Source organism: Atractosteus spatula, chromosome 5 (genome assembly GCF_055471065.1).
Source record: "Atractosteus spatula isolate fAtrSpa1 chromosome 5, fAtrSpa1.hap1, whole genome shotgun sequence".
NCBI lineage: Eukaryota > Metazoa > Chordata > Actinopteri > Semionotiformes > Lepisosteidae > Atractosteus > Atractosteus spatula.
In genome coordinates, this window is record NC_142710.1 from 18,804,252 (window position 1) to 18,823,117 (window position 18,866).

At 40.9% G+C, this 18,866-nt stretch overlaps 1 protein-coding gene across 2 annotated transcripts; it reads right to left on the minus strand.

Annotated features, from left to right (window-relative positions):
- Positions 1–637: 637 nt before the first annotated feature.
- LOC148834680 (poly [ADP-ribose] polymerase tankyrase-2) lies at positions 638–17,684 on the minus strand. 2 transcript variants are annotated; one of them, XM_088917203.1, is made up of 27 exons: positions 17,034–17,684; positions 15,140–15,364; positions 14,146–14,241; positions 13,350–13,386; positions 12,863–12,938; positions 12,062–12,156; positions 11,901–11,967; positions 11,440–11,626; positions 11,211–11,332; positions 10,911–11,002; positions 10,504–10,582; positions 9,676–9,847; positions 9,242–9,321; positions 8,758–8,903; positions 7,907–8,072; positions 7,245–7,464; positions 6,738–6,847; positions 5,878–6,066; positions 4,742–4,964; positions 4,570–4,652; positions 4,223–4,343; positions 3,932–4,029; positions 3,705–3,779; positions 3,325–3,430; positions 2,732–2,918; positions 2,219–2,375; positions 638–2,092 (listed from the first exon to the last, which is right to left on the minus strand). In XM_088917203.1, the coding sequence occupies exons 1-27, from the start codon at positions 17,245–17,247 to the stop codon at positions 2,030–2,032; spliced, it is 3,486 nt and encodes a 1,161-aa protein (XP_088773329.1). In that variant the 5' UTR covers positions 17,248–17,684; the 3' UTR covers positions 638–2,029. The 2 variants fall into 2 exon arrangements, with proteins under 2 accessions (XP_088773329.1, XP_088773330.1); XM_088917204.1 differs by lacking the exon at positions 5,878–6,066.
- Positions 17,685–18,866: the final 1,182 nt, after the last annotated feature.

An 18,866-nucleotide genomic window follows, 5' to 3' on the forward strand; every position in this document is an offset into this window, starting at 1 on the left:
CATTAAGCTATTTAATCACACTAATCGACACTTGATACAGCAAAATTGTGTGTTATGGTTTCCATCCCCAATCGTTCACCAACATAGTACAAACTGTTACAACAGCTCCACCTGCTGTGACACAAGAGTATACAAAACAAATTTCCAGTAAATTGATTTTTTAAATTATAATTGAATGATTAGACATTGTCTATTGTAGTAGAAAACATATTTCTTACAGAAAGGGGGCTTGTCTAAATGTATTTAACTAAACACTCTTCTCCACTTCAGAAATAAGAGTACAAGAGAAAGTATTATCACATCCAACTCAACATTAGACACACAAAGCTAACGATCCTAGTTGACACCTTTGCACCCCGATATCCTCATTGAACACAAAAAATATTTTTCATTACAAAGATCCTGTAGCAGGAAACATTTTCCCAATGAGAGCCAGCTCACGTTTCTTTTTACCCAGGATTCAAGTTCACCTTTCGCTACTGTAAACATTCCTAACCATTTTCTCTTGTAACTCAAAAACATGTTACAATACTTACTACCATACTCATCAACATGTTTGGTTTGAAGCACATTAATCTGCCTTTCTCAAATATAACCATTTTCTCAAATATAACCACAAATGAACAAAAAAAAGTCACAAACAATACAATTATTTTATTTGTCTACTGCTGGTTTATGGGAACTCTTCCCTCTTTTTACCCAAGGAAACGAATGCAGCAGCCCAATACAAATACGGTCAATACAATACATCACAAATCTGACAACCATGTAGAAAAGAATCCTGATGGAAATGCCATGCACAATGAATGAGTGCTGTAGAAAAGTTACACAATGATAGCATTATTTAACAGAATGTCAAGCTTGCATTTCTTTAATGACAAGTAAAAGTGCAATGCATCCAACAGAGTATCTGCCAGAAAAAGTAGTCCAACAATACACATTTTATACAGTTCAGTTAGTTTCCTTTTCTCCCAATAAAATAAAAGATTAAAGTTCTTTTTAAAGAAATAATAAATCAATCAGTTATTTTTGGAGGGGTATACTGGTAAAAACAAACTTGTTTTTTTACATTACTCTATTATAGGACTTTCAACTTAAAAAAATATACACTTTTCAGGGCCTGATGGGAAATAAAGTAGGGGTGCTCTGTGCAGTAATTCCTGGCAGAAATGAACACCTCTAACATGTGGGGTTTTGAATCACACCTGTTCTGAGGTCTTCTCACTAGCTCGAACGGATCTTGTTCATGATGCTGCATTTCAAAGAAATGCAGTTGAGAAAGCAGCCTAAGTATCTATAGTTTGCCAAACTAAGAGAACATATCAAACATAACACCACTTAAGTCCCCATAACTTATCAGTTTGGTATTTTTTTCCATAGTTGCAGCTACAAAGACTAAACATATAAATGTGCCACACAAAGCTCACAAGGAGCTTCATGCTAGTTCTGAACTAACCACTCACATTTATCAAAACAGAACCAACATGTGTGGTCAACAACAGGCTGAAAAAGGCTATTTTGGTTATGTAATGCTGGTTCAGAAGAACTTTCCCCCCCATATTCACTTTTAATTCATGACAGAACATTTTTATATTACAAATGTAAATAAATTAACATGCTAGTACAAAAATCTTATTTACAAAAGCATCATAAAATAAATAGTTCACTTTGATGCTGTGCTTTGTGCAATGCTTGAATTTGAAGAGCTGCTTTTTGTTATGTAGTGTTAAACTGTAGATGGTTCTCACACAACAGAAGTGTTGACCCTGTACAAAGCCCCTTTTATATATGCATTACAGAAAATAGGCCAATTCCTCTCCGCTCATGGAATGATAAGTTAAAGTGCTGAAAATGAAAAACAAGCAATTGAAAAGTAAGAAACGTTATTTTATACACCGTATAAAGTTGTTTCATGCAAGATATAGAGCCACCCTCCTCCACAACCATACTTCAAGGAATGCAGATGTCTGTTGTACAGTTCCTTGGACTTTGTAGCCACTGTACTGAACATGTGCATGTTTTTCCACTCTTATCCTTCAGCAGTCATCTCAGGTTTCACAATCTTATATGTTATTAAATATTCTGGATAAGCCTAGAAATTAAAGAAAAAATGCATCAGATTTAGAAAAAAAAAATCAATTCCTCCCTATAGGCAATATCTTGTAAATTTAAACAAGTTTCAGAAAACTGGTTTTACAAAATTGTTACAAACATGTACCTGCTCTCCACGGTAGATAACATATTCTGCCAGTGCTAGGCCATTCACACTTGGCCTGCCTGTAACCGAGTGGTGACCAGGCGGAGAGTGAGCCATCTTCATGGCACTGAACTGCAGGAAGGACTTTCCCAGGGTTACACGACAGAACAACAAGTGCCTAAACAAAAAAATGCATCAAGTATACAAATGCAATTCATTCAAAAAGTCTGAGATTTACAAACGTCACATTGGGTGCAAACGTCATGTTGGCCATCAGCTACTTTTTGCATTAGCCCCTGCAAGAAATACAAGACCATGGTACCACACTGCTGTGCTTATATATGGCCTTGTTTTATGCTTGGTGATATATTACTTCCACAGTAACATTAACTGCTTTAGTAAGGTAGTACTGTACATTTACTCTTGAACCCATGCAATCATCAGAACACCATCTCACCATTCAAACACCCTTAAAACTCCTCATCCATACCAGTTGTTAATATTCAGATGAATGTAATAGTACTATAAAGTTACCTTTGGCATATGTAGCAAGACCTGTCTTTGTGGACAGGGCACCCTGTCCCACCTCCAATTCCATAGACGTACTGATTGCTCTTGGATGAGTTCTCGGCAAAATAAATTCCAGCTCCAAACATGCCTCCAATGTAGGCATGCCTTTCATCAAAACCTTTGTGAATAATTGCATTAACAAATGGAGAACCTGCAGGGACAAACATATTAAATAAGAAAATTAACGGATAGTTTAAAAGCAAGTGCAAAGTGTAAAACATCTACCTGCAAAGCAACCTCCATGCCACTGCACCTATTATGCACATATGTACACTTTGTATAAACATGGTACTGTACTATGAAAGGAGTAACGATCTTTTAAAATTAGTAAGCAAGTTCTGAACAAGTTTTGCAAAGTTATTTATTATTAGTGGACCACTCGATAGATGGAAAGTCTCTTTCAAAGCATATTTAAAGTTTTAAAGACTATTTTGAAAGAATTATGGACTTGTATATTTTTTGCTCATAAGGACCATTTTGAGAGAACGGTTGCTCTTCTGGTATCTAAAGGCAATAAAAATTGACAGTATTAGGCTTTACACTTCACTTACACTTACCATGGAACAGCATCCTTTCATTAGAGTGATTGTGATTTTCTTCTGACACTTCCTTTCTGCGATGAGTATACCTCTCCCACAGCCTTTTGTTACAAACTTTTTGTATCTGAAATTACAGGGAGAGACCCTCTTCTTTGTGATTTTGAAGCAAATACAATGCCAGTAACTGTCTTTATGGACAAGAAGAAAGTTCCAGGCAACTTTTAAATGTAATACTTCTAAAAATGTTTACTCTTCTGAGCTGTTCTTTCTTATACTTTTCACCATTTAACAAAGGAAACCGTTTTGAGCCCTTTATACATGTAAAATGTTATACAGCAGTCAAGTTCATCTCACTTCATCACCCTCCCAGCGACAATGGGTGCCAGCACCGTACACACCTTTACAATGTTGTATCTATTGAAAACTCCCCCTGCGTGACCCCCATCTCTGTGCTCCCTGATTGTGCTCTGCATCTGTTTGAAAGAACATCACAGAAACTTTAGGATTGCAATGTCAATATCCAGTTCCAAAAATCTGCATTACATACTTGCTGAGAAATAATTTCAGTAAATCATAATGAAAAGAAAAAAATATGGATATATCCGTAAACAAATAAAACCAGTACCTCTTCTTCTACGGACTGGAACTCCTTATCTTCAATTGCCAAGTCAACAAGGATTGTTCCGCTGTTAGTAGTGTTCAAAGATAGATAGGGATTCAAACCTAAGACAAAGACATTTTTAAAGAACGATAAATGTACTGTATAGTGATACACTGGTGTGTACAGGGAGACATTTTCAGTGTCCACATTAAAATCATTAGCAAGAGTTAGGCAAATAATTTCAAAGCAGACTGCATCTAAAGTATGATGCACTATTAAAACACAAGATTAATGCAAAAAGAGAATGTGACATACTTTGTTGACCAGCAATCAGTCTTTCTACTCCTTTGATAACTTTATGTCGGTGCCCATAAGCATTGATTCCAATTTCTTTCAGTTCTTTATGGCCCATCTCCACCAACACGTCCAAAGTGATCTTAATAAGAAAGCCATGTAAAAAAAAAACACTTCAGTCACAGAAATCACAATCAGTCAATACTTCATCACAAGATACCAAAAAGTTTTCAGAAGGGAACACACACACACATTATAGTTTCTGAAAATGCACAGAACCAGAAATGGCACGATAAGGCTCAGAAAGATAAGTACTGAAGAGTGGTTAAAATAAGATTTTTCTACTGACTATGAAAAGGTAAACCCACCTGCTCTCTCTCAAAGATGTCTAATAGGTGCTCAAGGCCAAGGTTCTTTAAAAATTGATTGATGCTGACGTCAACCCCTAAAACTGATAAGGAGCAGGATTAACACTCAAGCATGTGAAGCACAGTCATAAACCGCACACGTGAAACAATGAAACCTTCAAACTGCATTTACCCTCTTCCTTCCTGTCAACGGAGCCCTCCGCTCCACTGGTTCCCAGAAGCCCTGGCATCTCTGGGAAAGCCACGGACAGGTTCTCCAGGCTGCTGGCTGAGGACAGGCTGGCTGGGGCAGGGCCCCCGGCGGCGGCGGACACGCTGATGACCTGGGGCTTGTAGCAGTAAGGCAGGGCCGAGGGGGGCATGGCTGCTGTGAGCAAGGCTCGCACATCATCGGCCTGCAGCAACAAGCGGGAAGAGCAACCAAGGGGCCGTCACGGGGCGACTTGAGCAAACCCAGAGAAAGCCTGCATCTTCACCTCCAACAGCAAGCACCAGAACAGCGTGCCACTGAACTAGAACAAAGTGTCAATTTCAACAGCACTTTTACCAAAATACACCTGCCAAACAGTCAGTTCTAGTGAACCCACTATGATGAAAAGGGATATACACTGAAATACCTTTACTTACTACAGTCATCAGAAGTCATACATGAAGGACACCATTACCTGGATCATGACATCATTAAAATCATCAATAACTGAAAACTAATGACTTTTCAAAATAAAGCACAAAGAACAAGCATGAAATGAGTGTTAAACATAGCCGTATCATCTAAACCCACAACTTAGGATTGTGCTCAAAGACTTATAAGCAAGCTGCTTAGGCATTTTGGAGACCTTTTCACCACTGGGATAAGGTGAGGAGGTCTAAGCTTGCTCTGAAGATGTTCACAGATTTATCAATTGGCTTTGGGAACAAAATATTCCACTGTAAACATGACAAACAAAACATTTCTCCATAGAAAGGCTCTGAAGAGGTGCTTTTCAATAGGCAGTCATTTCAGTATAAAGAATGGTTTGAATGTCGGCTGAAATCTATCATTCTGGTATAAATACCTGGAATTCTACTCGGATAATGCATCCTAGGCACATAGGTTTGGTGACCATGTATTTACTACGGGTCTTTTACGTCCAACAGGATTTGTACAACTATCTTGGAAATTCCAACAGAGAAGCAGCAGCAGCAGCTGCTGAATGGCTCGTTTCCCGATAGACTGACAGTGGAGAGTGAGTGCTGGCGGCGAGAGAAACCCAGCCTGGCCCTGCACCGTCCCGAAATGGGATGACAACACTAAGAGGTCACTAATACCGTCACGAGGTCCAGCGGAGATTGCCCTTCCTGGTTTTTCAGAGTCGGGTCGGCCCCGTGCGCTAGCAGCAAAGCACAGAGCTGTGTCCTCCCTTTCTGCGCTGCCTCGTGCAAGGGGGTGAAGGCCCACTTATCTGTGGCATTCACACATGCGTGGAACTTGATGAGCAAAGCTGCCACATCCACATGCTGCAAATGAAACACATGAATGCAATCGCTCTCGCATTTTCAACCGGTGAAAATCTGAATGCTTTCGTCCAGCCAATTAACCCTTTCCCTTCTGTCACCGTCCCGTGACATGAACGCTGTCGATTAAACCCGACATGGGGGGCACTGCATGTAACGCATTCACCGAGAACCATTTCCTTGGATGCTGTTGAATGAAGCAGAATTTTCCCACATAGTGTACTTCAAAAGAACACCAACCAAAAACTACACTTTGACACTGCTGTATCCTCATGATGTGCAGTATCAGTGAAGATCTCTGAAGAGGGAAAGGGTTAAACTGCTCTGGATTAAAAGAACCAATTGGTATTCAAGGACCTTTCAGTAAGAAAAACAACACAGCAAACTAGAACCAGCAGAATAATGGGCACATGGAAAAGAGAAGAAAGGTCCTTGAATATTGCACATTATGTGATGGCATGATTATCTGCAATGTATTTCAATTAACATGACAGTCACTGAACAGAGAACATAGCTCAAAAGGTGATTTAGAGGTTATTTTTCTAAATAAAAGAAAAATACTTTAGCCTATTTGATTTATCAATGAAAAAATTTACAGCAAAACACAACTGCCTGCTTTAAACAGCTGGCCGACAGAGGTGTACAGAACTGAAAGGGCCTGGCCTGAGACTCACCCCGTATGAAGCTGCGTTGTGCAGGGGGATGAGGCCTCCTTTGTCTTGCGAGTTGACCTCAGCACCGTGCTGCAGCAGGTATTCTGCAACCTCCAGATTATTATATCCAGCTGGCACAGAAAAGCACAGACATGAAATATTCTGAAGGACAGTGTGGGGAGTGAACAATCTGAGAATTACTCTCTCACTGTTCACCTGCTCTTTACAACAGGAGTACATTAGAATGGACTGCTACCTTTACATGTAAAGCTGGACAGCATTACTGCTGAAGTTGACATTATGATCAGTTTTTGCTGTTAGTTTAGTTAACTGAATAAGAAAGTCCTTAAACACCGCCACTTTGCTATTCAGCGAATCTGCTGAGCGAAAAGGACCTGTGGCCTTTCAGGACTAAACAAAGCAGTGATTAAGCTGTCACAACTGTAAAACACGACAAGTTATGTCGGAGACGGCTGCTTGAAGAACTCAATTTACTAAATTACTCTTTTGATGTCGCTGGACACTGACCTGCTAAATGCAGAGGCGTAGAGTGCCTGCCCTGCGTATCTCTGCAGTTGACATTCTCAGGACTGCAGAGTTTCTTCACCCTGGCCAAGCAGCCTTTCTTGGCTGCATCTAGCAGAGCTGCATCTCCTCGGAGGAGATCCTGGATATCCGTGTCGCCGTCCTTTACCAGATCCAGAGGCGTGTTTCCATCACGGTTCTTCTTGGTGGGGTCAGCACCATGCTGTAAACATAAACCATGCCCATCACAATCTAAAATCATACCTTTACAGGAACTAGTTGTTCTCTTTCCAGTTTGGATGTGGACACTCACATATTTTGGATGTCACTTAAGGGTTGAATCCGTTTTCAACATACTTGACATTAAATGTCTTAACGCCACTAAAGAGATATCAAATATTGAAAGAGAGCCTTTCCCCCTCCCCCCAATAAAAACAGAATATTAAAATTCATTTCTCTGTCTATTAATATTTCTCATTTATTATCAGATATTCTGTTTCACAAATATTTATAAATATTTTAGGATTAATAAGTAGTTATCTCAAATTAAGACACAGACTAGAGCAGTGCTGAATAATGGAATGGTGCTTACAAGGAAATGTCAGATCACCATAGTTTATTTGCTAAAGCACCCTCCCCTGCAGCAATGGGAAATACTGTCTTACCTGCAGCAGAAGTTTGCAGATCTCATATTTTCCTTTGGCTGCAGCCTCGTGCAAAGGGGTGAACTTCCACAAGTCAGCAACGTTGACTACAGCACCATGTGTGACCAGCAGCTCTGCCACCTCATAGTGTCCATAAGAGCAGGCATTATGCAAAGGAACCAGACCACTGCAGAGAGCAGACAGTGAGTTACTTACATCACCGTCACAACTAAGGCAGTTTCAGAAACTGGAATTATGTACGGAGACAAATTTCTGGGTAAGGGAAGGGCTTTCCATACAAATGTGTTTGTCATACAATAGTTTTGGACTAATCCTACAGCACTTAGCTCTTTATTGTGTGAGCAACCTGACATACTAACTTGTCAGGTGGGTAGCTGCGTCAGCATGCGTAGGCTGCAAAGGAACAAGTAATAGGTTTATTCCATGCTGAAAAAAAGAACCCACACCTGAAGAAGGCTCCACGGCTGAAACGTTGTGTTCTCTTTCTTCTTTTTTTCAGCATGGAATAAACCTATTACTTGTTCCTTTGCATACTAACTTGTCTGTATGTGCAAGCCTGAATAGTCAACACAAGCTGAAATAAGCAAAGCAGCTGCTGGGAAGAAGAGAGGGAAACAAAATGATGGAAAAAGGCACTTCTTCATGCAAAGCATGATACTTGCATTTATACTTAGAATGTCATGGTCAAGGGTGAGTCTTAGCTCTCAGACCTCCACTTACATAAATAAGGTTTGAAAACTTAAAGAGTGGGAATCACAAGCTTAAAGAATGAATCAATGAGGTGCTGTTTCATTCAAAACCTCAGTGCCTCACTAAATGGAAAGAAAGGAAGGCCCAGCATATATCCTCACCCCTTATCTTTTGCATGAACATCAGCGCCGTGCTGCAGTAAAAACTCTACCACAGCCACACGGTTGTATCCCGCAGCAAAGTGGAGAGGCGTGGACTGGCGTCCCTCCACATCCCTGCAGTTCACATTCTGGAGAGTACAGAGCTTCTGGAATAAGAACAGAGCAGACTCATTCCTCTAGGGCACACAGGTCTGTGGTCAGCTACCCTGGACTGTAATGCATCTTCATTTACATCACAGGAAAAAATACAGTGTAGTGAGGCTGCTGGCACATAATGGTTGCTACTCGTCTCAGCAGTGGATGAAGTGGGTCCTCGCCTATGTATAAAACGATTTGGGGTTCTTTGGTATACAATGCAAGAGATTACAGATCTTGTTATAGTTAGTCAATATCTACAAAAAAAAAGACTAGCCCACTGTCCCATTTCAAAGATGATTTAACAAAGCACATGGAATAAACTGAAGGAGTTTTTTTAACAGCTTACCTTCACAATCTCTAAGTCTCCAGACTTTGCTGCTTCCAGCAGCTGCCGATCAGCATCTGAATTTCCAATGAGAACTCCCTCTGGTGGGCACAGAAGTGAAAATGCTTGCCATCAGAATAGGCAGGTCAGTAAAAGCAGAAAAAAAATTACAGTCGCATAGATTGAATCTCAAAACAGAGCAGATCTGAACTGATCCTGTACTTTTCAATTACTATGAAAACAACTGTTGCAACTGATCAACATTTGATCTTAATCTTCTTTACCTATCCTTCAATCCAACAGTAAGAAGTATACCAATTACCCTTCATTTGCATCTAAACAGTTTATGTAATGCTTGAAACAAAACCTATATTTCAAAGACAGCCACCCCACTCTGTGCCTCAAGCCAAGTACAATCCCCATCATATTTCATCCTCTGAATTCCATCTTCCTACCCTGGAGGATTTGCTGCACACTTTCGTTGCCCATCTGGGATGGCGAAAAGCCTTGCAAGGACATTATTAACGGGTCACAGCCAGAACTCAGCAGTAAACGGCAGGTCTGGAGATGGCCACAGTGAGCAGCCCTGTGAAGCGGAGTCTGTCCAAGGTTATCCAAGGCATTGACCTGCACAAAGTCGGGTGCACAAACTGTAAGCAAATGTGTGGCTTCACTTGACTTCAACTGTAAACGTGTGAACTTATCCATCAGCACCACAGGAAGATGAAAGGATTTCTTTCATTTTAGTATGGGGTTTTTCATAACATCATGGGTAGCAGTGTGGAGTAGTTGTTAAGGTCTGGGCCTGTAACTAAAAGGTTGTGGGTTCCAGTTCTAGGTGGTTTTGAGTAAAGTAATAAGTGGCATACCCAGTGATTTGTATTAGGAATGCCGCTCTTCCTAAATTATACCAAGTAAATCAGATCCTTATACATTCAGAAAATTAGTCAAGTTCACAAATGAACTAATCAAACTAATTATGGTAACTAGAGATTAAATATGGCCACCATAATAAACACTGCTGCTCTGGAATCTGGCCGCAGAAGAGCCACCACACACATTTCCAGGTGTAAAGGAATGTTCAACTCTGATGAACTAAAAACATCTTATACTCTTGAACATATGACTTTTTAAACTACGTCCCCTCATAATGAAAATGCTCAAAGGCATCGACAAAATCAACCCCCACAGACTTCTTCAAAATCAACAATAAACCAAACCAGAGGAGACGATCAGAAACTAATGTTGTGTGAACCTAAAACTGAAAAAAAGTGATCGCTTACCTTTGCTTCATGCTTCACAAGTACTTCTATAACATCGTTGTGCGATTTTTCAGAAGCCAAATGGAGAGGAGTTAGAAAGCTGTAATAAAGGCAATAAAAATAGTAAAATATGAAAAGTGAAAAATTACAATATACTCATGCCGCCATTTCACTGCTGCAGAAACAATGTTCTGAACTATACTCCAGTTCACTCTGGCTGTCTCTGCAGAACTGGCACTATAAGATAATCAGAAAAATGGAAATGACAAAGACCTGACATAATGGGAACAGCCAGTCATAACTAAGATGATAGGCAAGCAAAGAAATTGAAATCCTAACTTAACGTGTATCTGTTTATAACTGACACCGTATGAGCTTATGTAATTTTCCCTCCTAATCCTGTAATTACTTCATTCTGTAGTACTTACTCTTTAGTCTTTTCATTCACATTGGCTCCTTTCCTGAGAAGTAATTCACACACTTGTTTTCTCTTGGGATAGGGAGAAGCAGCTGCACAGTGCTGACAAGAACACAAAAATTCGTTACACCTTTCATCATTTCCTACAGGAACCAACCATCTGAAAAGAATATGATCACTGAGCACCGTGTGCTGTACAATTTTATGCTTTCCTGCGCCATATAACTAAATTTACGGGCCGGCTTCAAATGATTTCTTAAAAAAACAAAATTCCAATCAAGAAAAGTCCCACCCCACAATGAGGTCTCACCAATGCCGTCTCATGTGTCTGAGGATGCTTGAAGGTTATAGTCTCTAATGAAAGGTGTTTCTTGATACGGGCGACATCTGCTTCCCTTGCAGCGTGCAGTATCGTGTGACCTTTGAACTCATCTGAAAGGAAGCAGAAAGACGTTCAGTGTGGCCCTGGAATTTTACTTCCTTACTTCAGACACCACTATTAATCTTATGTCATTGTGAAATTTTCCAAAACGACTCACAGGCTAACTGTTCCTTTAACTGGGCCGTGGGCGCCAAGTCAATGGCACTCTTATTGTGACAGTTTAGCAGAGTGGGATCAGCACCATAGCTTAGCAACAGGGAGCAAACCTCCACACGGTTCTTCGAGGCAGCCTCATGTAAGGGTGTGAACTGCCACAGATCCATTGCATTTACACAGGCACCGTGCTGGAAAAGTAAGAAAAACATAAATCAGACTTTATGGACTATATTTCTAAAGCTTTCCATGGTCCTTAAATTTTTGTTCCACAATTTAAATCCCCAAGGCTCACTTTTTCCTGTGGATAAAGTGTTGCCAGTTTGCCCATCTAATTTATTTTCCATCGCAACAGAAGAATGTCAAAAGTAAGAAATAAAGACTGTTTAACTGGACATGCTGTCATGTTTAGAATGTATTTGGAATTTAAGAGCTCCAATACACACAAAAAGTAAAACCACTGACCTTCACTAGTAATTCAGTAACTTCATAATGGCCATAGGAACAGGCATTGTGAAGTGGCACCAGATCACTGAAAAATACATTGTAGGAGTAGTTTAAAAAAAAAGAGAACTTTGTATTTAAATGTATATATACAGTCACATTTAAAAAGACAATTAACCTACCCCTTATCTTTGGCATGCACATCTGCTCCATGCTGCAGTAACAGCTGTACAATCTTAACTCTGTTGTATCCTGCGGCCAGATGGAGAGGGGTTGACTGAAATATAAACACATTAACACATTTCACTGAATGTACAAAGGCAGGTACCAGTACGTAATTTGTCCAAAGCTATAAATCTTAATGATGATTTCAGAATAATGCCAATTAAATAATTTATTTATACTCTTTTAAAATTTTTAAAACCTCAATAAAGGAATTACAGAATTTACTGGAGGTGGAGTGCCTCTAGACTCTCAAGTGCAAGACCTGAGGATCTAGACAAGAGTTTACTCTTCCTTTAAACAACAGGCCGGGCTTATCATTTCAGAAATTCAGAAGTTTTAAGCAGGAGGCGTCAGAAAAGTTAACAGGAATATCAAGCTTATGTTGACCTAGAGTTCATAGCGATGTTGCTGTCTGATCTTTCGATGTGGGCCTACCTATTGCAATGAAACAGAATTTCCTATCACAGGAAAGCAGACGTTTTGGCTTGTTCACCCTCTGATGGCAAAGGTATGCTGGGTGAGACCTGACACAGCTGAGTTTTACCCCACTGGAGAGGTGTTATTGCAATAACAGCTTCATCCTGCTCAGTACAAGACTAATGGCAGGTTCAGACACTGGGCAAAAAGCTGCCTTCTAGTGGGATCATGACTGCATTTAGCCAAGTCAATCACCCACAAAAGACATCTGTGAATATACACAGACATCAATCAATTAATCATTACAGTGATTAGAGTACCTAATAAAAGGCAAAAGTTACCTTCCTGCCATCACTGGCATGACAGTTTACATTTAGTGGTGTAAGAAGTGCCATCATTTTCTCTTCATTTCCACTTCTGAAACATAAGTTCAAATAAAAAACACCATTTTACTGTGAAACCACTCTGAACTTATACAGGATTATTCTGAACTTTGCACACTGCATAAATGCAATGTTATACTTGCAGTTAAGTAGGCTACAATGTTCTCTTATGTTTTAATTGAATACAAAAACCAAAAACATAGCTTTTAACCTACTGAAGGGATTATACATATAAGAATCTTATTTTTGTTTTTGAACAAACAGATATTGAGGCTTCCATTAAGGCCACCCTTAAAGATTGTACTTTATTTCCGTTTTAACGTCTTTATATCTAAATGTATTACATTTGAATTTAATGTGGTTTTTACTTTCAAATGCCTCTTCAAGGGGTGCCTTAAGAACCTCATAATAAACATAATATTTGGAGAAAAGAAAATCTACTGACCTTGCACTCTCAAGTAACTCATCTTTCTTGTATTCACCTAGTTAAGAAATTAGAATTAATACATACAATTAATTTAGATAGCATTATAGTGTTTGAGAAATAAACCTCAAAGTACAGACTATAGTCACTATAGAAAGAAATCAGTCACGCATTTGTTACAAAAAATATAATTTCACGCCACTTTCAAATTTTGCTGCATAAACACCAAAGCTAAATATCAACAACAAAATGTTTTACATAGTCAAATGTATAAATTAGTGTAGAAACATTTTATTAGCCTTAATATTGACATAGGTCGCCTCACGTGCATACTGGTACATAATAGGGTGTACATGTGCACAAGGGGGTTATGTAAATAAGCTAAATTCTCCAAGATTTGGATAGCTTCTAGTGTGGACAAATGTTTAAAATTAGAAACATTAAGCAACACTGGTGTTTGTAATTTACAAGCCTTTATACATCCATAGCAGGTTAATGCCTAGGAAAATTGACTACATATTATAAAATCTATATTACATTAGGAAAACAGGGATGGGAAAAGCTTCCTTTTAAAAGAAAGTGTCCATCAGGTCTAAAAAGACTCAGGATCGCAATGGGTTGGAAGACACAGGATGGACAAAAGCAGACATAATCTGTGCATTTCTGTTGGAAAGCAACAGGGCACTTGAGCAGCGCATTATTTCTGACAAGCCAGAAACAAAACAAATCACTTCTAAGGAACACCTCCCAGAGAAGAGCTGACTCTGGGAATGTTGCTCTTTATTTATTTATTTTTACGGATCTGCATTGATCTCACCTGTTAGCACAGCCTTAGTGGATGGCTCAGCTAGATCCAACGCTGTCCTTCCATCTGTGTTGCGAATCAACGGATCTGCACCGTGCTGCAGCAAGACTGGAGAGGAAATTGGCACACCCCACGTCAATCCAGCCTCCGAGTACTGGCCTCAGCAATGCCAAATGTAAGGAAATGTGTACAGCGGACAAACGAACAACTCAGGTGAAGGCCAGCTCGCCATTACATTAACCCTTTTTCCTCCCAATTTCAGGGGAACTGCAATGCTATTTTTACATTTCAGGGTTAGAAAGAATCAGCATTAATGAGTGCATTTCAAACCACAATGAAAGTAAAAAGTAAACAATAATGTGTAAAACCTCCAATTTACACCACAAAACAGACAAAATTTCCAGGTATGTGCAGCGCCATATTCTGCGATTCAGAACGAGGCAACAAACCTTCCAGTGACATAAAAAGGCCCTATTACATTGTAAACAAGCAGGCTTGTGAAAACATCTTTTTTATCCAATAGAAATATTGCTCTTGACTTTGAGATGGTTTTGCCAACAAAAACAACTTAGTAGTTAACTGTGCCTGCAGATCATATTGGAACATTTCTGCAGTGAAATGCCTGCTGCACATCCCACACTTATTCACTTGTACATCACATTACATTAGTCATTACAGTGACTAGTGAGCAGGAAGGGCAGCTTCACATCCAATGCCCTCGAATGTGGTGAGACCAGGGGCTTGCAACAATGTCGCAACTATGCAGTACTTTCTCAAAGTTCACAATTTTGTGTTTAAATCGGAATTTGCAAAAGTTAACTTATTTAGTTACTGATCTGACAAAACTGGGCCTGCAGTTCCTAATTGAAGATCTCCTTTACTTGGAGAAATTCTAAAATGCAAAGCTGTTAAATTAAGAGAAAGAGACAGAGCAGCTGTGGTTTATGTTTACTACTTCAGACGCAGATGTCTACGTTAGCGTCTTAACAGAAACATTGCACTTCACCTATACAGACGTCAATCTTGCCCTTGATGGCCGCCTCGTGGAGCGGGGTGTAGTTCCAGTTGTCTCTTGAGTTCGCGTCGGCCCCGTGCCGCAACAGCAGGCTGACAACCTCGGCGTGCCCGAAGGAGCAGGCGTTGTGCAGGGAGATCAAGCCCCCGTCGTCACGGGCGTGCACGTTGGCACCGCTCAGCAGCAGGAAGTCCACAACATCCCTCCGGCCAAACCCTGGGATGGTACGGCAGGGAGGTTATCCAAGGGGGCCACACTTTCGGAGTACGGCGTGGGTTCAAAGAGCTCCCTCGAGCTCCGGCTTGAGTATTTAAAATCCTCAAAGGAACTGAGAAAGCCAACCTGGAGCATGCGACATGAACCTTGGGGCACTGGTGGAAACTAGGTAGAAGAGCATTTAAAACCGAGAGCAGGGGACACTTCAGGACCAAATGACTTCCTCTTATGTTCTAGTGACTCACTGCCAAGAACTGCACAAAATCCCAAAGAGGCAATTGTGCTTTTGCTCAGTCCATTACCCTTTCTGGACAATCCTGTTGTTTGCCAATGGTTTCCTAAATATGCATCCAAGAAGACGCTGCTTAGATTGAGGAGGCCTGTCAGTGCAAAAGAGGATGGGGTCTTTGTTCACAAGCAGAATATAGATTTTTTTTAAAAAAAATTTCACTCTAGGCCATTAGGACTTCTACTCTAAACCGGCACAATCCAGCCTACAGTTTTTCATAATTCCATCAGTGAAGCTACTTCTGTTCTCCACCTGCTGTGCTGTGCACTGAGGCTGTTGGCACACAATGGGCACCAGACTTCAGGGGTGGAGGATGCAAGTCCCCTGCAATACAGTTTATTGGATAACTAACTATATGATATCAGGGCAGCCCAGGCCTTGGCAACTTTTAATATTAAAAGTGAAAACATACCTTTACAAGAAAGCTTCTGATTTTATCTGTTGTATTGTTTTGGACATGATGTTGTTTGATTTTTTCCTGTATTTTATTTTATTAATTTAGATTGCATATAAGTAATTAATTTGTACTGTACTTTTAGACTGATTTATGAAACGTATATTATAAATAAAATGTATTAGTAGTAGTGATAATGAAAAGAATAATACTGTATCCATCAGGGTGAAAAGTGTATTTTAACAACTGTATAATTTCTTGCATTTAATAATTAGGAGAATGTGCAGCCAAACGATCATTAGAACTCATACTGCAGTGCCTAACGTTATTTGAGGTAAACGAGACAAGATCTATTGCTAATCCTCGTTTGTGGCACCAGTCCAGTATTTTACAGAAACTGGCTACTAAGAGCAATAACGAAATGTTCCCCAAATCAATCATTTGATTTTTTCACTTTGGAAAATAAGTCAGGCTTATTTTCACAAATGAGAACATTGGAGAGATCAAATGATAAGGTTGACAGCAAAGAACAATAAAGCCAGGAGTCACAATAATTCAAATCCCCTTAAACCAAAGAGCCCTTTCCGATCGTTTCAGCATATTTTTCACGGAAAGCTAAAGTAAAACGTTCCTGGACAAATGATAAAACACGGTTAGCTACCAGTTACGTGCTGCCTACCGCTCCGTAAATGGAAAAGCTCCTGTATTAATCTTTCCCATCTGAATCCAAGAAAAGGCGTTTTGGGGAGCTCTTAGTCCAGAACTAAGCTATTCTATTCTCGTGTTTGTTTATAAGGATAAGCCCACCCATCTGAGCCATGTATGAAATCCGTTGAGCACCCTTTTATTTCCACCACACTAACGCGACTATTTTCAAAGCACACTTTTGACACATTTCACCAAGTAAATCAACTGACACACCTTTTCCAGCTATCCTAGCATTTGCGGTCGGTAATTATCCGGGCTACAGGCCTGGATGCTCTTACCTGCGGCGAAATGCAGCGGTGTCGATTTCCTGCCAGCCGTGTCCCTGCTAGTTACGTTCTCCGGGGTCACCAGCTTCCTCACCCGCTCCACGTCCCCATTCCTGCAGGCCTCGAAGAGCTCCCTGGTCGGCTCCCCGCCCCCTGGCACCTCGGTCCCCGCCGGAGCCGAGCCACCGCCCAGCCCGGAGGTCCCCGAGCACCGCCGGGCCGACATCGGCGGGCTGCCCGTGCCGATAGCGCCGAAAAGGACTGGTGGTTCCGCGGGTCCCCAGAGCCGAAGCACCGAGGCCCCACAAGAGTAAACAAGCCCCAACTAATCACCGACCTCGAGGAATCATGGCGAGGAGAGACGTCTGGGCAACCAAATCGGGGTGCCTCCGACCGGCGACAGCCAGAAAATACGCTCCCCGAATCGAAACAATCCTGAGATCACTTTCTTATAATCCAAAAAAACATACAATGATCCCCCATCACACTGTGCACTCCCAAGTCTGAGCGAGTCGTTCTTCTACCCGCACTTTGATGTTATTTCAGGACTTGTTTTCCCCCTCGGCTGCTCATTTTATCCGTACTGTGACCTGACAGCTGCGACTGGGATACGTACACAGCCGGGCCGGTCCCTACCTGTGCGCTCCGTGAAGGCCCGGGCGCGTCACGTGATCCGCTGCCGCACCGCTGTACGCGCAGCTGGCGGCGCGGATTGGCCAGCCGGCGGGCGAATTCCAGTGTCTTCACTTTTCTCCCTGGCGTCGAAGACATACCTATACATGTGCACTGCAACAACGCGCACACATACGGCGTATCAGAGTGCATACGGAGTGGATGTAGACGTACTGTGTATGTTATGAGGAGTTTTTAGCAATGCCTTGCTGCACTCGCGGCCGAAGGTGACAAGGAACGAAATAAGAAAAGCCGTTTGTTAAAAGAAAATAAAAGAAATTGTGAATAATGGTGTACCTATAGCAATAATTCAACGCAAGGAACACTTCATTAATTACAGTACCTATCCCCTAAATTGCTGCGATGTATTCATAAGGGTGACTACAATACAAACAATACTCTTTAGTCACTGGGAGCAGGGCTGTTTGGGTAACAGGCAGGCTCCACACCGAAGGCGCACCAGGCCAGAATCGAACCCGGGACCCCTGAGCTGCGAGCTAGCTGCGCTAACCTCCACGTTCACGTCACAGAGCTAGCGCCCTGTAGGGAGGGTGGGTCAACTAACTCCCGTTTCCAGTGACTCTGAACTGCCAATTTGCAGTTTTTTTAAGAACACATTCAACTCAGAATTCACAAAATCTATTTTGGGCGCCTTAAAGGAATTTAAGATAAATAACACTAAAGGTTGAAGAGTTTAAATATATGTGGCCAATTAATGCTGTGTCGGAAGATAAAAAGTCTGAAATAAAAACGAGAAATCTAAATGGACTGAGTGCTTTTGGCAGATTACATAGTATTTCCAAAGGAGAACGTGGCTTTGCGTTTGAAGGAACATGTGTCCTTTCTGTCTCTATCCTTTATCCTGTATACCTGGACACTAAATGGAGAAATAACAAGGAACCTACACAGGACTCAAAGATACGCAGAAAGATGCCTGCCTGGAACAGCAAGAAAATAATACAAGGGAAATACTCTCCTTTTGGAGCACAAAGAAGAGCAAAAGAGATTCCCCACCGTTTCCCAATACATCGGAACAACCAAAAAGTCGTGTGGATTCTGGCATCAGTTGAAATACAAATAATGGTGTGTGACAAAATATTGCTGTAATGTGTCCTATTTGCTTTTAAAAATATAAATTTCGAAATGAAAATTGGGGGTTAGATAAAACATTTC